The sequence below is a fragment of the Acomys minous genome, assembly GCF_964271855.1.
Source record: "Acomys minous genome assembly, chromosome: 8".
Classification (NCBI taxonomy): Eukaryota; Metazoa; Chordata; class Mammalia; order Rodentia; family Muridae; genus Acomys; species Acomys minous.
In genome coordinates, this window is record NC_140489.1 from 84,102,198 (window position 1) to 84,118,302 (window position 16,105).

Below are 16,105 nucleotides of genomic sequence, written 5' to 3' on the forward strand. Positions count from 1 at the left end.
TTCTTTCTTTCTGTTTTTCAAGACAGGGTTTCTCTGTGTAGCCTTAGTTGTCTTGGACTGTCTTTGTAGACCAGGCTGGCTTTGAACTCACAGAGATCCGCCTGCCTCTGCCTTCCCATGGGCTGGGATTACAGGTGTGTGCCACTGCTCCTGCTCCCCCCCTGCCCTGCCCCCTTAATGTAGTGTTTTTTTTATAAATTCCAAATGTGGGCTGGACTTGGAGGTACATGCCTCTAATCCTAGCACATGGGAGGCGGAGGCATGAGGCTCCATGCCAGAATGGGTTGCATAGTGAAGATGCTGCCTTAACAGGAAACAACAACAAAAAACTCCAACCAAAACATTTGCCCCACAAAAAATTATGAAACTAACGAAGACATTGCTCCCTAATTCTGTGATCCTTTTCACTGTTTAAAATTTGATTCCCAGAATACTTTGCAATTTTCTTGCTGGTTTAAAGTGGGTTTAGGCTTGCTAGTAAGGCTCAGTTCATGTCAGCAGCTGTGACAAGACTCGCAGTGGGTCCTGTGCCTGTGGCGCTCTCCCAGGGCACCTTATAAGTGCTTTTCCACAGTGTCATCTGTATTGATGTTTTAGATGAAGATTAAAAGGGGGCTACTTTAGTTTTTGTACTGAATAAGTAATCATTTGGATTTCTTACCTGAAAATTAAAGTCCATAGAGAGGCATATAAAGTGAAAAAGGAAACAGATTTGAGAACATGAGAAGATATTCAATATCATGAGTCTAGATACAAGATCATTCTAATTCCATCTTCTCCTGTATTTGTCAGATAAGAACTTTCTAGACCATACCACCAGACACTGGAGGCCCTGTGCAAAAATGCTTTTGTCATTATCATACGATATGACTACAGGATCCTTTCTGATGCTTGAGCGTCCATGGTTGCCATAGTGACAGGTTCAGGTACAAAGAACAAAAGGGATGGACCGATAATTGTGTATATTTTTAAGAGTCTTTAAAATCAGCTATGGATAACTATGATTAAAATAAGTTCTGCTAGCTGAAAGAGTACATAGCACAAGATTATTAGCACCCACATTAACTCCCATAAGAGATACATTTGATAAGTCTGATGACAATGTTAGCCTCTTCAAATGCATATGCTTAGGCTAATGCCAAAGCTGACTGAACATCATGTGCAGGGTATTTTCAGTTTTCTGGAAAAATAGCAGAGTTTCCTCTACCTTTAAGCATCTGTATTTTGGTGTATCCAGAAACAAGTGTGAAAAATCACCTGGCTTCTATCAAATGTGTCCTTTGGTATACCTGTAAACTTAAAACATGTGCATGCAATTGCCGCTCATGTTTGAAAGCTTGATGTTAAAAAAAAATATAAATGTTTAGAATGTACCGTAATCTTCTCTGGTCTGCTTTGGCAGTGGTGTGTTCAGTGGCGGGTTACCCATCAGGACTTGAAAAAGCTTTCTGTAGGGCTGTAGAGGCATGAGTTGTGTCTTCTTGGCAATAAGCGGTTACTGTGCGGTTTGGCAAGTTCATAAACTGATCTTCCAGCCCAAGAAAGTTCTGCTGGGCTCTTAAAGTACAGAACCAATGCCAGGTGAGCAGCAGGACAGGTGTGTCACTGAGGGACTGCTGGCTGTGCTGAGCAGCTGTGTGTGATTTCTCATGGAACCCCACCTGTCCTTTGTATATCCAGTTTTCCTGACTTCTTTGGAGGGTGTGTTGGCTCCTTCACTTCTCTTGAAGAAATGCCTTGTCAATTTTCACCTGACTTAAATTTGCTTCTCTAGATTAATCTTTAAGCATTTTCTTATTTGCTGTCTTTGTTTTAAGCACCACCTCTCAGAAACTGCGTGGTCTCTTCACTCCAAACCTTGATTCCTATGGTTTTAATCTTAGTGTTCTTGGTCTCTTTCCATTACTATACTGTCTTGTGCATGAGTTTCAACAGCTTTGTTTTGTTTTGCTTTGTTTTTGTTTTTGTTTTTGTTTTTTTTTCAGACAGGATTTCTCTGTGTAGACTTGGCTGTCCTAGACTCGCTTTGTAGACCAGGCTGTCCTCAAACTCACAGAGATCTTCCTACCTCTGCTTCCCCAAGTGCTGGGAGTTTCAACAACTTTGTCCAACACTTTAATAATGAAATAGGAGAATCTAGGTAAATCCTAGACCCAGAATCAGAGGGCTTTCGTCTTTTTTAGATTCTCATCTGTTTTAGGTTGTTGGCACCTAGGAATCTTCAGAGCCACAATTTGACGCAAAGTCTTTGTCAAAATGACATAAAATAAAATAAAATAAAAGTATAATCTGTGGTGATGAGGCGGGAGGGGATGCATCAGCAATTTAGAGCTTGCTGCTCTTGTAGAGACCTGAGTTCAGTTTCTAGCACCTGTGTTACATGGTGACAACAGCCTGTAACTCCAGTGCCAGGGGATCTGACTCCCTCTTCTTGGTACCTTGCACAGACAGACAGACAGACAGAATACATCGGAGATGGTGAGTGATTTGGATGCAGCATTCATGGCTTATATCCATCAACATGAATCATACTTAAATGGTTTAATGTATTTTAATTAATGGTGAGCTAAGAACATTTGACAAGTTCCTCCTGCTGCAGCTATTGTTGCAAATATTACCTAATCATCTTATCGGAGTAAATAAAGTGTGTGTACAAATCTCCCACAGTGATCTACTCCTGTACACTCAGTCAGTCAGCAGAAGACTCTGATTTAACCGACACTGTCAGCAATGCCAATAACACCAGTGTCCGTTTTTGATCCAGCATTGTTTCTGAATCAGGGTTTTTTTTGTGATAAAAGGGCCAAGGTGTTGACTCTTTAATTGATTTTTAATATTCATTACCTACACATCGTCCTTTCTGTTTTTCCTTCTTCATTATCTTGATGCCCCTCTGTCACCGCAGCTAGCTATTTTATCACTTCCGTAAGAGTCAGGGTCAATATTCATTGATACTGCCTGGGAAGCCAAGTGTAGGTCATCAACAATGCTAAGCAGGATGAAGATGAATTAAATATCAAATGGTGAAACTTTTAGAGAAACACATGTTCTAGAAAAGGGAAATGTAGATTCCTCTGTACTGAGAAGATCCACTTGGATGTAAGTCAAAGGGAAGGATTTTCGTTTTCATCTGAAGAGACTGCTTTGCCCCACCTTGGTTATGTATTGTGGCCTGGGTAGTGCTCAATAGCAAACCTGAGGGATGGGGATGCTGTCTTAGAACAGGCTGTCTTGTCCCATGGGAAGCTCTATGGAACCAGTCTTGTAGGCGTGGGAGTCTTAGAAATCACAATGAAGGAGGTGCAAGAGGAGATGAATGCAGCCTCTCTGGTCTGGTGCAGAAAAGTAGCTAGTGCAAGACCCCTAACTGTACCTCACTTCTCACCACCTCAGTTGTCACTTTGAAGCTCTGTGTTTTGTGTCTTGTTTCTAGTAGAGGACTTAAATTCCCATCTTGTCTTCTAATCCTCAGTGGAACCAGATTGCCCTCCCAGCACCATTGGATCCTGAGGGCGTTAGTGCATCTTACATCTCTGTAGATTTCTATTCTACATTTGGACCAGTGACTGCATCACCAGCCCTGGCCAAGGGTTCACCCTCTTCTGTTTTTAGAACCATATTCCTCTCCAAGCCATTACCTCTTGGCTGAGGGCTGGTGGAGACAGTGCTTTCAGGGTAGGCTGCTCTTGGCTCTCTCTGGCTCTTACATATGTTCTCCATGTGTTTGCTGACCCTGATAGTGGAAAAGTAAAGGATATAATGTGCCCAGTGACCAAGCAGCCACCTACTCATCAACTGCCTTTGCATTTTCTCATCACCAGAACCATCTGTTGCAGAGAGTTGATTTTAAGTTCATGAATAGAATTCTGATTTATTTCAGGATATCCACTGGGACATGGACAGAACAGGGTTGGGGTTTTATGGTGAGCAAACTTTCACAATGTAGCCTTGGTACCTCTTAGAGAATGTGAGCAGGCTAAAGTATCTTGTAGGATTTCATAACTGGCTTGGTATGCCTGAGTAGCAGTAGTGGGAGATAGGAGACAGAAGTGGTCCTCTCTGTATCCATTGATTTCTGGCACCACACTCTGTTCCTATCTGTATGGATGGTCATTGTATCACATTTCTGCCTCAGAGTGACCAGTTCTTATTAAAATGTACAGCTGTTGCTGCTACAGCAGGAAAGGGTAACTTGTATTTACTTTGCTTTCTACGTGACTTAGAGAGACACTTTCTCTAATTAAAATGTATGAATCCATTTAAATTATAAGAATGTACCTGGTCCACTTACAATGGGTTTTTATGACTTAGGTATGGTAATAAATATAATTTTTGGACACAAAAGGCAACACTCCCACATTCACTCATTCACTTAATGAGCAGTCTTGATTGGCTTTCTGTACTATCCCATGATAAGCTACTTTTAGGAATATTTATAATGTAGTTATTTTAAATTGACAGCTAATATTGAAGACAAGTACCTTTTCCCACAAGTAGTTTAGAGGAAAGAGATGAGGAAAGATGCTGGAAGGTCAAGGGCACTTTGATTGACAGGTTGTGCTATGTGGGAGCCTCCCTCTCTCCATTCCATATTTTTTTTCCTTGAAACTGGAAGCTTTTTCCCAAGAGGAGGCAGAGGTGAGAGGCAGCAGGAGGCCTGATTAGCTCTGCTCAGTGTGCTGTTCTGATTGCCTGGGGTTCTGTGTGATGTCTATGCAACCCAGGCATTTCTGTCCTGTTTGTTCATTTGCAAGGCTGTGTGTATGGTATTTGAGGAGAGTAATCCATGGCGGAGCATGGATTATATGCACTTATAGATACAGTTCACATTTTCTGCTTCAGAATAGAACAAATTAAAAAAAATTGAAACATCAACAGATTTTGAGGCTGGAGAAATGGCTCAGTTGTTAAAGGCTGGGCTCACAACCAAAAGTAGAAGAAATAATTTTGCATTTTGCTTTATTCAACAGTATACTCCATAGATTGGTAAATACTTTAGGCACAGAAAACATACAGGTGCCCTCCCCCTGGTTGCAGGTGGATTTGGGGCCAGGTAAAATGCTACTGAATTACTCTATTTCCATGAACATGTAGAGCCTGAGTGACTTTTTCTCAACATACCTGTCACTCCTATATATGTGTGTGTCACCTACTCCATGCATAAAAGCTCCTAACTGAACATCAGCATGCCAGGAGAACACCCCAGGAGTTGAAAACTGCTCAGTCAGATCAAGGTCATCCTCAGCTATATATAGACTTTAAGTACAGCCTGGGTTACAAGAGACCATGTCTTTATAGCTAGGGGTCCGGGGGTGGGGTTGAGAATAGAAATAAAGAGAAAAAGAAGGGGGAAGCTTTCAGACAGCCATCTAAACTGAGCCTAAACTTAGGTGAATAGTTTTAATGCTGCCCCCATCACCTCTGGACTTGAGACTTGAGATCTGTCAGCCTTTCAACACTAGTTTGAACCATCCACACTCCAGGGCCTTCATGGGCTGAGCCTTCACCATTGGTTCTTCTTGTTCTGAGTTTCCAGCTTCTTTGACTGAACAGCTGCAAGTTTCTCTAGCTCTCAGGCCTACAGCCACTGTGGTACTAAGTGATCCTTTTTATTTAAGGACATCTATTAAATTTCCTCTTATAATTAAAACCAAATCATAACACTTGACCAAGAAACTGATCAACCAAACCAACCAACCAACCAACAACCAACCAAGAAATTCTCTTAAGCCAGAATTCCCATGGAAATACCTATTTAAATTGGCTAATTTAAACACTGCAATGCAAATGCCCTTAGTAAAATTCTTGTACAATTGAAATATTTTAAGACAATTCCAACTATCTTGTGTACTTTACGGGTTCACTTAGGGGAACCAGATCCTATGCCAGGTTCAGATACATTAGGAAGTAGTCAGCTGTGGACTTGGCTTCCCTGTCATTGAGCTTCTGAGAGTCAAAGGACATGATGCAGGTGGGGGCATGCTGTATGGAGGCTGGTCAGCCTGTATGAGAGGGGTTTAGAGAAAGAGAAGGGCGTTCTGAAACGGTGACTTTCATTGGCTGAGAACCTGGCAAGTAGTTTAGATTGGATCACCACTGAGCCCTGGGAATTCGCCTTTTCAGCATTGTGTTCATAGGTGTGCACATGCCTGCCTTTTCCAGCATTGAGATTACAGGTGTGAACCATGCCTGGATGTTCCAGTACTGGAATTATAGGTGTGCACCGTGCTTGGCTGTCCCAGTTTTAGAATCACAGGTGTGCACCATGCCTGGCTTTTCCAGCATTGGGGTCACCAGTGTGTATTATACCTGGCTTTTCTGTGGTTGAGGGTGTGGTACTCAGGTCCTTTTACTTATGCAGCAAGTAATTTACTAAGTTACTGTCCAAGCCTCCATGCTAAACACTTTCAGGTAGCTCCCCTCAGACCTGACCCTCAGGACCCCTTGTCCTTATAATACTGCTGAGGATTCACATAGCTTTTGTGGGTTGCATCTTTCAGTAGCTACCATGCTAGGAATTAAAACTGAGAAATTCAACTATTCAGAAGGGTGAGGCAAAAGGATCAGGAAATTGAAAATCTTACCTTAAAATAAACATTTTAAGAACATATTGTTATGTAACTTAGTGGTGAAATACTTGCCTGGCCTGTGAGAGGCCCTGGGTTCAAACCTCAGCAGCAAAAACCCCAAAACCAACCCCCCAACAACAAACCTAAACCCAAACCTAAACCAATAACAAACAAACACACAAACACAAAAGACAAAGACCAATTAAACCCCATCAAATAACACACCTCAACACATCACACCACACCACACCACACAATCCAGAACCTAAGGACTTTAACATAATATAGCTATTGATCCATTTCAGATTAACTATAATCAAATTTAATACTACAATTATCATAGTTTTAATGAAAATCAGTTCAGTTTCCCCAAAAGAAAGGCAGTAAGAGCATAGGTACTGTCTTCCATTTTTGGCAAATGTCTCTGGTTCACAGAAGGCAGCAGTTTCTTGTGTCCATCTGCATCAGTCAACTAAAATGGCCTAAGAGCATCCAGCTTCACATAGTTATGTCCTTGGGAGAAGGAGAAATGCTTAAATAGCTCTTTAGGTACTGAGGGTGTTCTTGGGTATCCCCGCCCAAGCTTGACGCACAGTGCTCTTTTAAAGGATAGCTGTGGTGTGAACCCGAAGCCACACCTTGAACTTTTTTTTCACACCTTGAACTTTTCTTTTATCATGTTTTCTATTATTTTTATTTCTGTTTTCCCATTATTAAATGTTATGCTTTGAATGGTTTATTACTTATGTAAGACTTGTACCACAGAACATTGGTCATTTGGAAAACACTGGTTCAGTGAGTTATACAGATGATAACACATTAATTACATAGTGTTGAAAAGTCACACACATTAGTATTTCTGCCAATATCCAGAGAAAAGACTTTTAGCTTTGAGAGAGATGTCAAACACACATGAATATTATAAAACTTCTTTTCTGTTTTAAAGACTCAAATTTTATTATTGCGTGCAAACACTGTCAGTTGTTTTCATTGACAGCGCAGCCTCAATTTGTTAGAGAAAATGCCTGCCAACTACTCCAGTGGGGAAGCATAGCTTGCAGCTTGTGCTTTTCAGTGAGAATACCATCCCACGAGCTATGTGGTTAGCTATGTGCTTTTCCTAGACGTGATGTCAGTGGATGTTTGGCAGAACTGCTTTGCATGGGCTTTTCAGGTCCTTACACAGAGTACTAAGAGAAATGGATTGGAGGTCAATATTTAATGAAAATAGTAGTTTTATTCCCAAATTGCCTGTACACAGCAATGGCCCTATGGGAGCAGTGCAGTTTGGAGCCATGGTTTGTTCTATTCTGATGCTGATGCTTGTCTCTCTGTGTTCCATGACAGCTCAAGAAAACATTTGTACTATATGGGCAGGGTTTGACCTAGCCAACCTCCTATGTTGTTCTGTGAGCTCCTAGGGAGCCATGGACCACTCTAAGAAGTGATGTCTGTGGTGATGGCAGTAGAAGGAGGTGTCCGGATTCTGTGTATGGATGAGCAGGTTCTGATGGAGGTTTTGTAGTGCTGAGCTGGAAGGCAGAGGCACTGGAGGACAGAGTCCTGGGTGGGCTCCTTATCCCAGGCTTTCTCACTTCCACCATGTTGGTGATAAGACTTCATGAAAGGAGTGAATAACTCTTGACTTCCACTGGGCACCTAGAAAGCATTCAGTGACCACTATCACTACTATTCAACAGAATGCTTTAGTGACTTTAACTTAGAAATCATCTCCAGTAGTCTAAACCCTCCCTTGGAAATGGCAGCTGTTCTATTATGCTTCGATAAAAGGATCAAGTTCTCCAGAGAGCAGGTTCCACTTAGAATTGGTCGTGGGTGGCTTGTGGTCCAGCTGGTTCCTTGATTCTTGTTAACTTTTGATTCGGCATCTGTATGTGAGACTCTTGGCATTTTAGAGCACTGTTCCCCGAGATGCCAAGTGGCCTCTGGTGCACAGGACTTCCATCCTCTTTACTGTTCCCAGAGATATGACTCTGACCCTGATGCTGCAGAGTAGTTTGTCTTACAATGGCTGTAAGGGACATTCCCTTCTCCTGTGTGCTTCAGCAAGGCTGGAGTGTTATTTCAGGTTTAGTGCTCAGTAGAGTGGTGACCCTAGCAACATTACAAGATCAAACATGCCATCTCGGGCCTGCATTCCTGGCTCAGTGATTCCGTGGAACCTTCCCAAACACATTTTATGGCATTTTAAAGGAAGTGACTGAGTTTATTGCTAACAAACTTTTGGTATTTAATTTTGGACATGGGGAGAGAGTCCCACTGGTTACTTAGAACGTGTGGTCAGTGATGCCTCATGCCAAGCTGGGCAGCATCAGCAGGAACAGGCCAATGAAAAACAAATTGTGGGTTATGGATGTTTCAGTGTGCTGGGGTTTCATAAAAGTCCTTATTGTAGTTATGTGGTGCCTCTGTAGACACAACACAGTTTCTCCATTTCTCATAGCCCATTTCTTGGTGAGCTAGCTACCTTGGTACCCAGTTGTGTCTGCTGTGTCTGTGTTCCTGGGGTGCTTTGTCCCTTCTTGGGGGTGGCCCTAGTCTGAAGTATAGTGTTACCCCGTCTTTACCAGAGGAGTGCTCTGGCTTCTCTTTTTGTGGTTCCAGTTCCTCCCTGTTGCTGCAGGTGTGCTTCCAGAATCCACTGTTGCGCCTTGCCAACCTACCATTTGATCTGAAGTAGGCGGGGACTCAGGTTGCACCGTGCCAGGCCAGGGTGAACAGAAATTCTGTATGTGTCTTTGTGGCACGTTTTCCACATCTTTCCCATGTTTCACTTATTTTCTGGGTAAATATTTTAGATGTCATTGTTTCAGAGGAATAAGAGTACTGGGGAGCCCCTTGTACATCACAGCTTTCTGGTTTCCTAACTACGGCTGTAGTGGGGACAGCCTTGTGCACACTCAACCTGATAAGCCAGGGACTGAACAAAGTCCAGCCCCAGAGTACAGCATCTTGGGGGTTTTCTCTTTAGAAGTTGCTGTGTATCTTTGCATGTTTTCGAGTCAGGGGGGTTGTCTCTGTTTTACTGGGACTTGGGAAATTTGGCATCTGTAGATGTGCACACAGGGAAGGGCTGGCTGGGCTCCACATTTAGATTTTGGATGCCAGCCTCTGGGCAGCTCTCTCACATCTAGTCTCCTTCCATGGTGGCTCGGTGCCTCTCAGTGGTCTCCTGCCACCTTGAGAAGCTAGTCTGTGATAGTACATATACCCAGAGCTGGGGTGGGTGGCCACCTTCTGCCTGAGTACAGTGGGTTGAATTCTTGTGGTGCCTCCCAACTTTGGGTGTTGCCAAGGGCCACAACAGTTGCTTTGAATAACTGAGATTTAGTTTTGTAACTCCCATCTTTAGGAAGACCCATCCTCACACTGATTATATTGGGCCATTATATTCTCCTTGAGCATTTGTCTAATTTTAAAAACCAGACTACCACGGGCTGAAGAAGTGGCGCAGTGGGTGAAGTGCTTGTTGCGTAAGCACAAAGGTTCAGAGGCTGCAGCGATGGCTCAGCCGTAGAGAGGAATTGTTCTTTCAGAGGACTTGGATTTGATTCTCAGCACCCACATGGTGGCTAGCGATTGTAACTCTAGTTTCATGGGATCTCTCCAGGTACCGGTCACTCACACGGAGCACTGACATACAGGCACATGAAAATTAAAATAAATCTAAAGGAAAAAGATAAGCTCCAAGTTCAGCTCGCCGGCACCCATGGAGGAGCTGGGCATGGTGATAGGTGCCTATAACCCAAGTCCTGAGGAGACAGAGAAAGGCAGACCCTGGGGCCTTACTAGTCAGTCAGCATTGCCAAAAGGACAGGCTCCACGTTCAGTAAGAGAACTGCTCTCCAAAACCAAGATGGAAAACAATAGAAGTATTGACTTCTAGACTCCACATGTGAATGCACATGGAGGCATATCTCCCTATCACACATGGACACGTGTATAGAGCACCCCAACACAATAATAATAAACATTTAAGAGTTAATCTATCATTTGTGGACAATAAAGCTCATCTGACTTGGTATCCAGTTTTAGGAATTTTGGGGAATATATGGTCACATAATTGCCCACATAGTCAAGGTAGTCAAAATATCAGCAACTTATAGGGCCCTTGTTCATTAAGGGCCTTTGCAGTTGCCTTTCTTGTTGTGCTTTTCACCAATATAAGATATTTTAAATCCTGAGGTTTTGAAATCAGATTATGTGAGACCTTCTTTGTGCGTTTCATACCATGCGCCCCAATCCCACTCCACTCATGTCCACCCTCCACCCTTGCAACTTGGTCTCTGCTGAATGGAGTTTTTGTGCACCAGGGCACGTGCATGGTTGCCTGCTGGGAGGCATGCTCTGCTGGGGTCTTCATTCCATGCAAATTTTCTGTTTTCCTTGTTGGGATGCCCAGATGTCACAGCATAGTTGAAAATGGAATATTGAACTTTCCAGATATCGTTATTGAGTTACCAGTTTTCCTTTTCATTTCATAGGCTTGGGATTCTGCTGCTAATGCATTCGTGTATAAAAGACATTTTCATCTGATAGGGAATTCTGTATCTTGATCCTGTGGCTTCTGTTACAGTTTTTTATTCAATTTTGTTTGTTTGTTTGTTTGTTTGTTTGTTTTTTTGAGACAAGGTTTCTCTGTGTAGCCTTGGCTATCTTGGACTCACTTTGAAGACCATGCTGGCCTAGAATTCACAGCAATCCACCTGCTTCTGCCTCCCAGAGTGCTGGGATTACAGAGTGCTGTGCCAGCACACTTGGCTTTCTATTCAGTTTTTCAACAGTTCAAAATATGATGTGTTTCATTATTTGGGCTTTCTTCCTCCTCTTCCATTCTCTGTGTTTTTCTTTATCCTGTTGTCCTTAGAACTTCCTGTCTCCATGGATTGATATATTTTAATATTCCTTAAAACTCTTTAGCTGTAGTCTCTTCAGACTTTCTGCTTCGTATGTATCTGTTTTCTACCTGGAATTTCAACTCCACACGTTTACCATGCAAGGTGTCACTCCACTGCCCTTGGATGCTCTGTCCCTCTTTTCTTTTCTAGTTGTCTGTCTGTCATTGAGCAATGTTGGGTACCTGATCTTTTTATTGACTTACTTTATAATTGAGCCTTCCTATTATTCATTGCCATTCAGATGATTTCTAGCATTTCCATTTGACATTTCCTAATAGCTCATTCTCTTTGGTGATATTTCCCATTCATTAATACGTGGTATTTACACTTCTACTACAGCAGGGTATCGGGAATTTCACGTAAAGGGATGGAGAGCAAACACTTCATCCTGGGAGCTGTGTAGTCTCTGTTTCAACTCTTCGTCTCTGCTGTTAGGGACAAGTGTCCACGGGCAGTGGGAAGAGATGGTGTGGCACATTCTGGTAGAACATGTAGGCAAACAGGCAGTAGGCTAGAGTGGCCGCAGACCTTCTGCTCGCTCCTGCGTTGGTAGCTAATGCATGATGAGCACTGTCTAGAGTCCTCTCTTGGATGGTTCCAGGACACAGGACTTATCAGTGTCTGGTTCCATGGACTTCATGGTGGGAAGTTTTTCTTGTGTTTGTGAAATTTTGCTTAAAATCTTAAACCTACATGTAGTACATATTGGTAAACTTTTTTTTTTTTTTGGTAAAATACCTGACAATAAATATTTTAGATATTATAGGCATGGCAGATACAGATGCAGAGAATACATGAGCCTGAATGCTACCTGTTGTATCCTAAGAAATCTTTACGTGCAAAAGCAGATGTAGGGCTGGACTTGATGTACACAGGCCATACAGATGGACAATAGCCACCTTCCATTAGGCCCTTAGAAGGGCCTTGAATCAGCCCAGACAGGAGGTTAGTTTAGCGCTATTGTTGCTATGGTTACTTGGCTATTACCTTGGGCTGAGTGCATGCCTGGTTTTTAGGGAGATCTATTATCAGTTTTCCTTGCCCATCTTCAGCTCTAGTGTGCTGGCATTAGCCCCGGCCCTGGTGTAGAATCCTGTTAGCTGTCGCTGATGTTTAGTAGCCTGCTGGGTGTAGGTAGGTGATGGGTTCTTCTTTGTTTCAGCTTCACGTCCGTATGGGTTGGTCCCTGGGTCTAAAGGTAGAATTTCTCAGTTGTTCTGCCTTTAATAGCAGTTTGGGATATGCCATGGTCTGAGCACAGAACTTCTTGTTCCTGTGCCAGAGGGGAGAGAAGGCTTTCTTCTCCAAGCCTAGTGAACCATCACCAGTGTCCTGAGGGTGGCAGGCTTTGCTGTCCTGCTCTTAGTACAGATAATTCCTACATCAGTGCCTATACTTCTTTTCTAGATTGCACCATAGTGAGGCCTTTCCCATGCCCAGTGAACATTCAGTGAGGTCTGTAGGGGACAAGCTACAAGGCGTGTGGGAGATTGCCCAGGTCAAGGCATGCTTTCTCCATGCTCCCCCAGATTCTATGAACTCACCTTCTGCTTGCCTGGAGTTCATGGGTACTCCTGGCAGAAGGCCTTTTATGACCCTCTTGGGCACCCTTACCATCCTCCTGGGCCTGTCACTGGGGACCAGACTCTAGCCATGTATCTCTAGGACTGGATCCATCTTCACTTATGATAGCAGCTCTCTGATGGGTTTAAGTTAAAGTGTGTGAATTTATCTGGCTACTTAGGATAGGACAGGCCTTTCTAGCTTTGTAGCTTCCAACTTGAAGTGGGGAGTTTTGATGTAGAACATGTTTGGAGAACATATTGGTGGTTGAAAGCTTGGAGTGACCAGTTGGGTCTAGGTGTGGGTTGAGTGTTTGTCTGCTGGTCCCTATCAAGGTGGCTGAGTCTCTCTAAGAGTCTAGCAGTCAGGACCCTTAAGCTCATGTAGATGGCAGTGACCTCACGGGCTCCTTATGCCTCAGTTTGGAGGTCCAGGCTTGTGTAGAATCATGCTGACTTCAGGTGGCATGGAGAGGCGGTGGCCTCCTATTGCTGGCTCCTGGGTCTTGGCAGGCCATCTTTGGAATGTCTTCTGTGGACTGACAGTTGGTGGACCGTGTCTTGGTGGATCAGGTTTCTGCTGTAGCCGAGTAGTCCAGTCCTGAGGACTTCTTGCTTATGGACAGAGGACCAAGTGTCAGCTGCTAACATGACTGGTTTCTATTTCAGGGAGACCAGTCACGAATGTCTTTTAAGAAAAGGTTTCCCTTAAGACACTACAGAAAGAGAAAAGGTATGTGATGTAGATGTTGAAGAAGTAGAAATGCGTACACTCTGTAAGATCTCAGCTGCTCCCTGAGAATGTGTGTAAGACCCTACTGTGAACAGCTGGGGTATAACAGGCTAAGCCTGTCTCTTGAAAAATAAGTAGAACATGCAGAGATCACACCATAAGGAAAGGAGGTAACTTCCTGTTTAGCCTTTCCTTTCTCAACCATAAAACCGTCACCGTAATACCGCTAAACCATATATACCTTTCTTAATTTTTTGTAATTTTATCGCTTTTTGCATCAGTAGTTTATTTACTTGTTGGTGTTTTAAGATAGGTCTAATGTAACATCGGTTGGCCTTGGGCTGATAATCCTGTTGCCTCCACCTTCTAAGTGCCTGAATCACAAGCCTGCACCACCATGTTGGGTTTGTGTTGTTGCTGAGAACCAGTTTCCTAGAAGTGTCCATGGTCTGACTTTCTGGTGTAACACAGTGGCTACTAAGAGTAGGACAATGACATACGATGGTATTAAATGACATTATGCTTGGGGCCATGTTCGGGGGATGGTAAAAACCCTTTGGAGGCATTTGATAATGTATAGATGAGGAAACTGAAGCAGAGAGGGTAGATACCCAGCCCAAGGCTATTTCCTGCATCACTGAGCCTGGAAGGTAGCCAGAGATCATGCACAGAATCACCTGAGATGTTGCATTTCCTGCCATGGGTAAGAATAGGGACCTCAGCAGCGCAATATGTGTGGTTCTCCATCCACAGCGTCAACGCTTTCTGAGTTCAAGGAATTTTCCTGCATTAAGCACAGCAATGGCTGTCCCAGGATGTGACAGCAGGTGTGAGATCACCAGGCACAGGGTCACTGGACACCACGGGTCATCATCTCTCTGGATGGTCTCCCTAGCCTTCTCTACCCTACTTTTTTATTAGGTGGGTGCTGGTGTGAGGATGGAGAACAGACAGGACTGTCACTGAGTTGTGGAGGTGTAGACTTTGCTGGGTGCTGGTGCAGGTGAGCGACACTCTCAGGCATGTGGACAACCTGATGGATGTGTTAGCTGACCTCCCTTAACATCTGTGTGGTCAGAGTCAGATGGAATAAGCATAGAGGGGAGCCTTCAAGGAAAAGACATGGCAACATGCTTATCTGTGGCTGTGGAAAGCACCCAGATCTTATGGGTACAAGAGCAGCAGGGCAGCATTGGGCCAGAAGGGTGAGAGAGAAAGAAGAGAGGGAGAGAGGGAGAAGAGACAGGAGGGAGAGAGAGTGAGAGAGCCAGGAGGGGAGGAGACAAGAAGGAGAGAGGAGAGGAGAAGGAAGAAAGGAGAGAGAGTGTGTGAGAAAGAGGGTGGGTGTGGAGCGAAAGTGTGGTGTAGGTGTATGAGAGAGAGAGAGAGAGAGAGAGAGAGAGAGAGAGAGAGAGAGAGAGAGAGAGAGAGAGAGAGAGGAGAGAGGAGAGAGGAGAGAGGAGAGAGGAGAGAGAGGGAGACAGAGACAGACAGATGGGCGGGGGAGAGACTCTTTAAAGAGACAGAGGCTTCCTGAGGCATCACACTTAGAGTGTACTATTTCTTTTTAATGTTAACATTTCACTGCTCTTGTTGACATTCCTTTGATCACGAGTAGATTGCACTGACTCCTGGGTCATCTTTGCTTTTCTATTCTACTTGGTAATGTCGGACAAATGCAGACAAGATTATCAGAGAACGTTTTTTCTGTTTTTAAGAAAAGAGGTTTACAAAGTGGACCCCTCAGATATTAAGACACGAAGGTGGTATTTGTGCCCTGTTGGAGGAGGAGTGCCACCACCTGGTCTCCAGAAATAAGCTCACTTGTCATGTCAAGTAAGTCCTTGATGGAAGCATCCATTCAGCTTAGAGCTGAAGTCTGACTTGCTTTCTTGTTCTTTTCTGTTATTTGAGTTTCAGTTGAGAAATGCTCCCAGGCTACCTCTGCATCAGAAATAAAGATGCTTGAGCAAGATCTTTCTGTCCCCCCCCCCCCCACTGGCACCACCCTTGTCCAGTTATCGTAGCACACGTGAATCCCCATATAGCTTTCATTGAGACGTAGGTTTGTAAATCATGCATTAAATTATCTGCTATCATAATTTGAAAATTGGTACAGATTCTAAGGTGCTTTTTGTGGCAGCTGTGCTGAGGACTGTTCTCCCTCAACTGAGGGGAAGCGTTTGTCCCTCTCAGACCCCATAGCTAGTACATCCTGTGCTGGCTTGCAGGTGGGCTTGTGTCTACTTGGGCTGCCTCTTTGAATGCAGGCTTTTGTGGGTAGCTCTATAACATCTGCCAGAGCAGCTGTTTGCCAAGAGC

At 43.8% G+C, this 16,105-nt stretch overlaps 1 protein-coding gene across 14 annotated transcripts in view; it reads left to right on the forward strand.

Annotated features, from left to right (window-relative positions):
* The window catches only part of DCDC2C (doublecortin domain containing 2C), a 78,811-nt gene that overhangs the window by 48,805 nt on the left and 13,901 nt on the right, over positions 1–16,105 (forward strand). For 4 of the 14 annotated variants that reach the window (XR_014781000.1, XR_014781001.1, XR_014781004.1 and 1 more), the window contains exons 11-13: positions 13,720–13,783; positions 14,537–14,704; positions 15,502–15,619. The exons of 2 other annotated variants lie outside the window; for them this stretch is intronic. Coding sequence is in view for 5 of the 12 variants with exons in the window: in XM_084792164.1 (XP_084648290.1) it covers positions 14,483–14,486; positions 15,502–15,619 (122 nt within the window). In the remaining 7 variants the exon portion in view is untranslated. Of the gene's footprint in view, positions 1–9,213; positions 9,376–13,719; positions 13,784–14,467; positions 14,487–14,536; positions 14,705–15,501; positions 15,620–16,105 lie in introns of those variants that run through there. 8 more of the 14 variants (XM_084792161.1, XM_084792166.1, XM_084792165.1 and 5 more) reach the window with 5 other exon arrangements.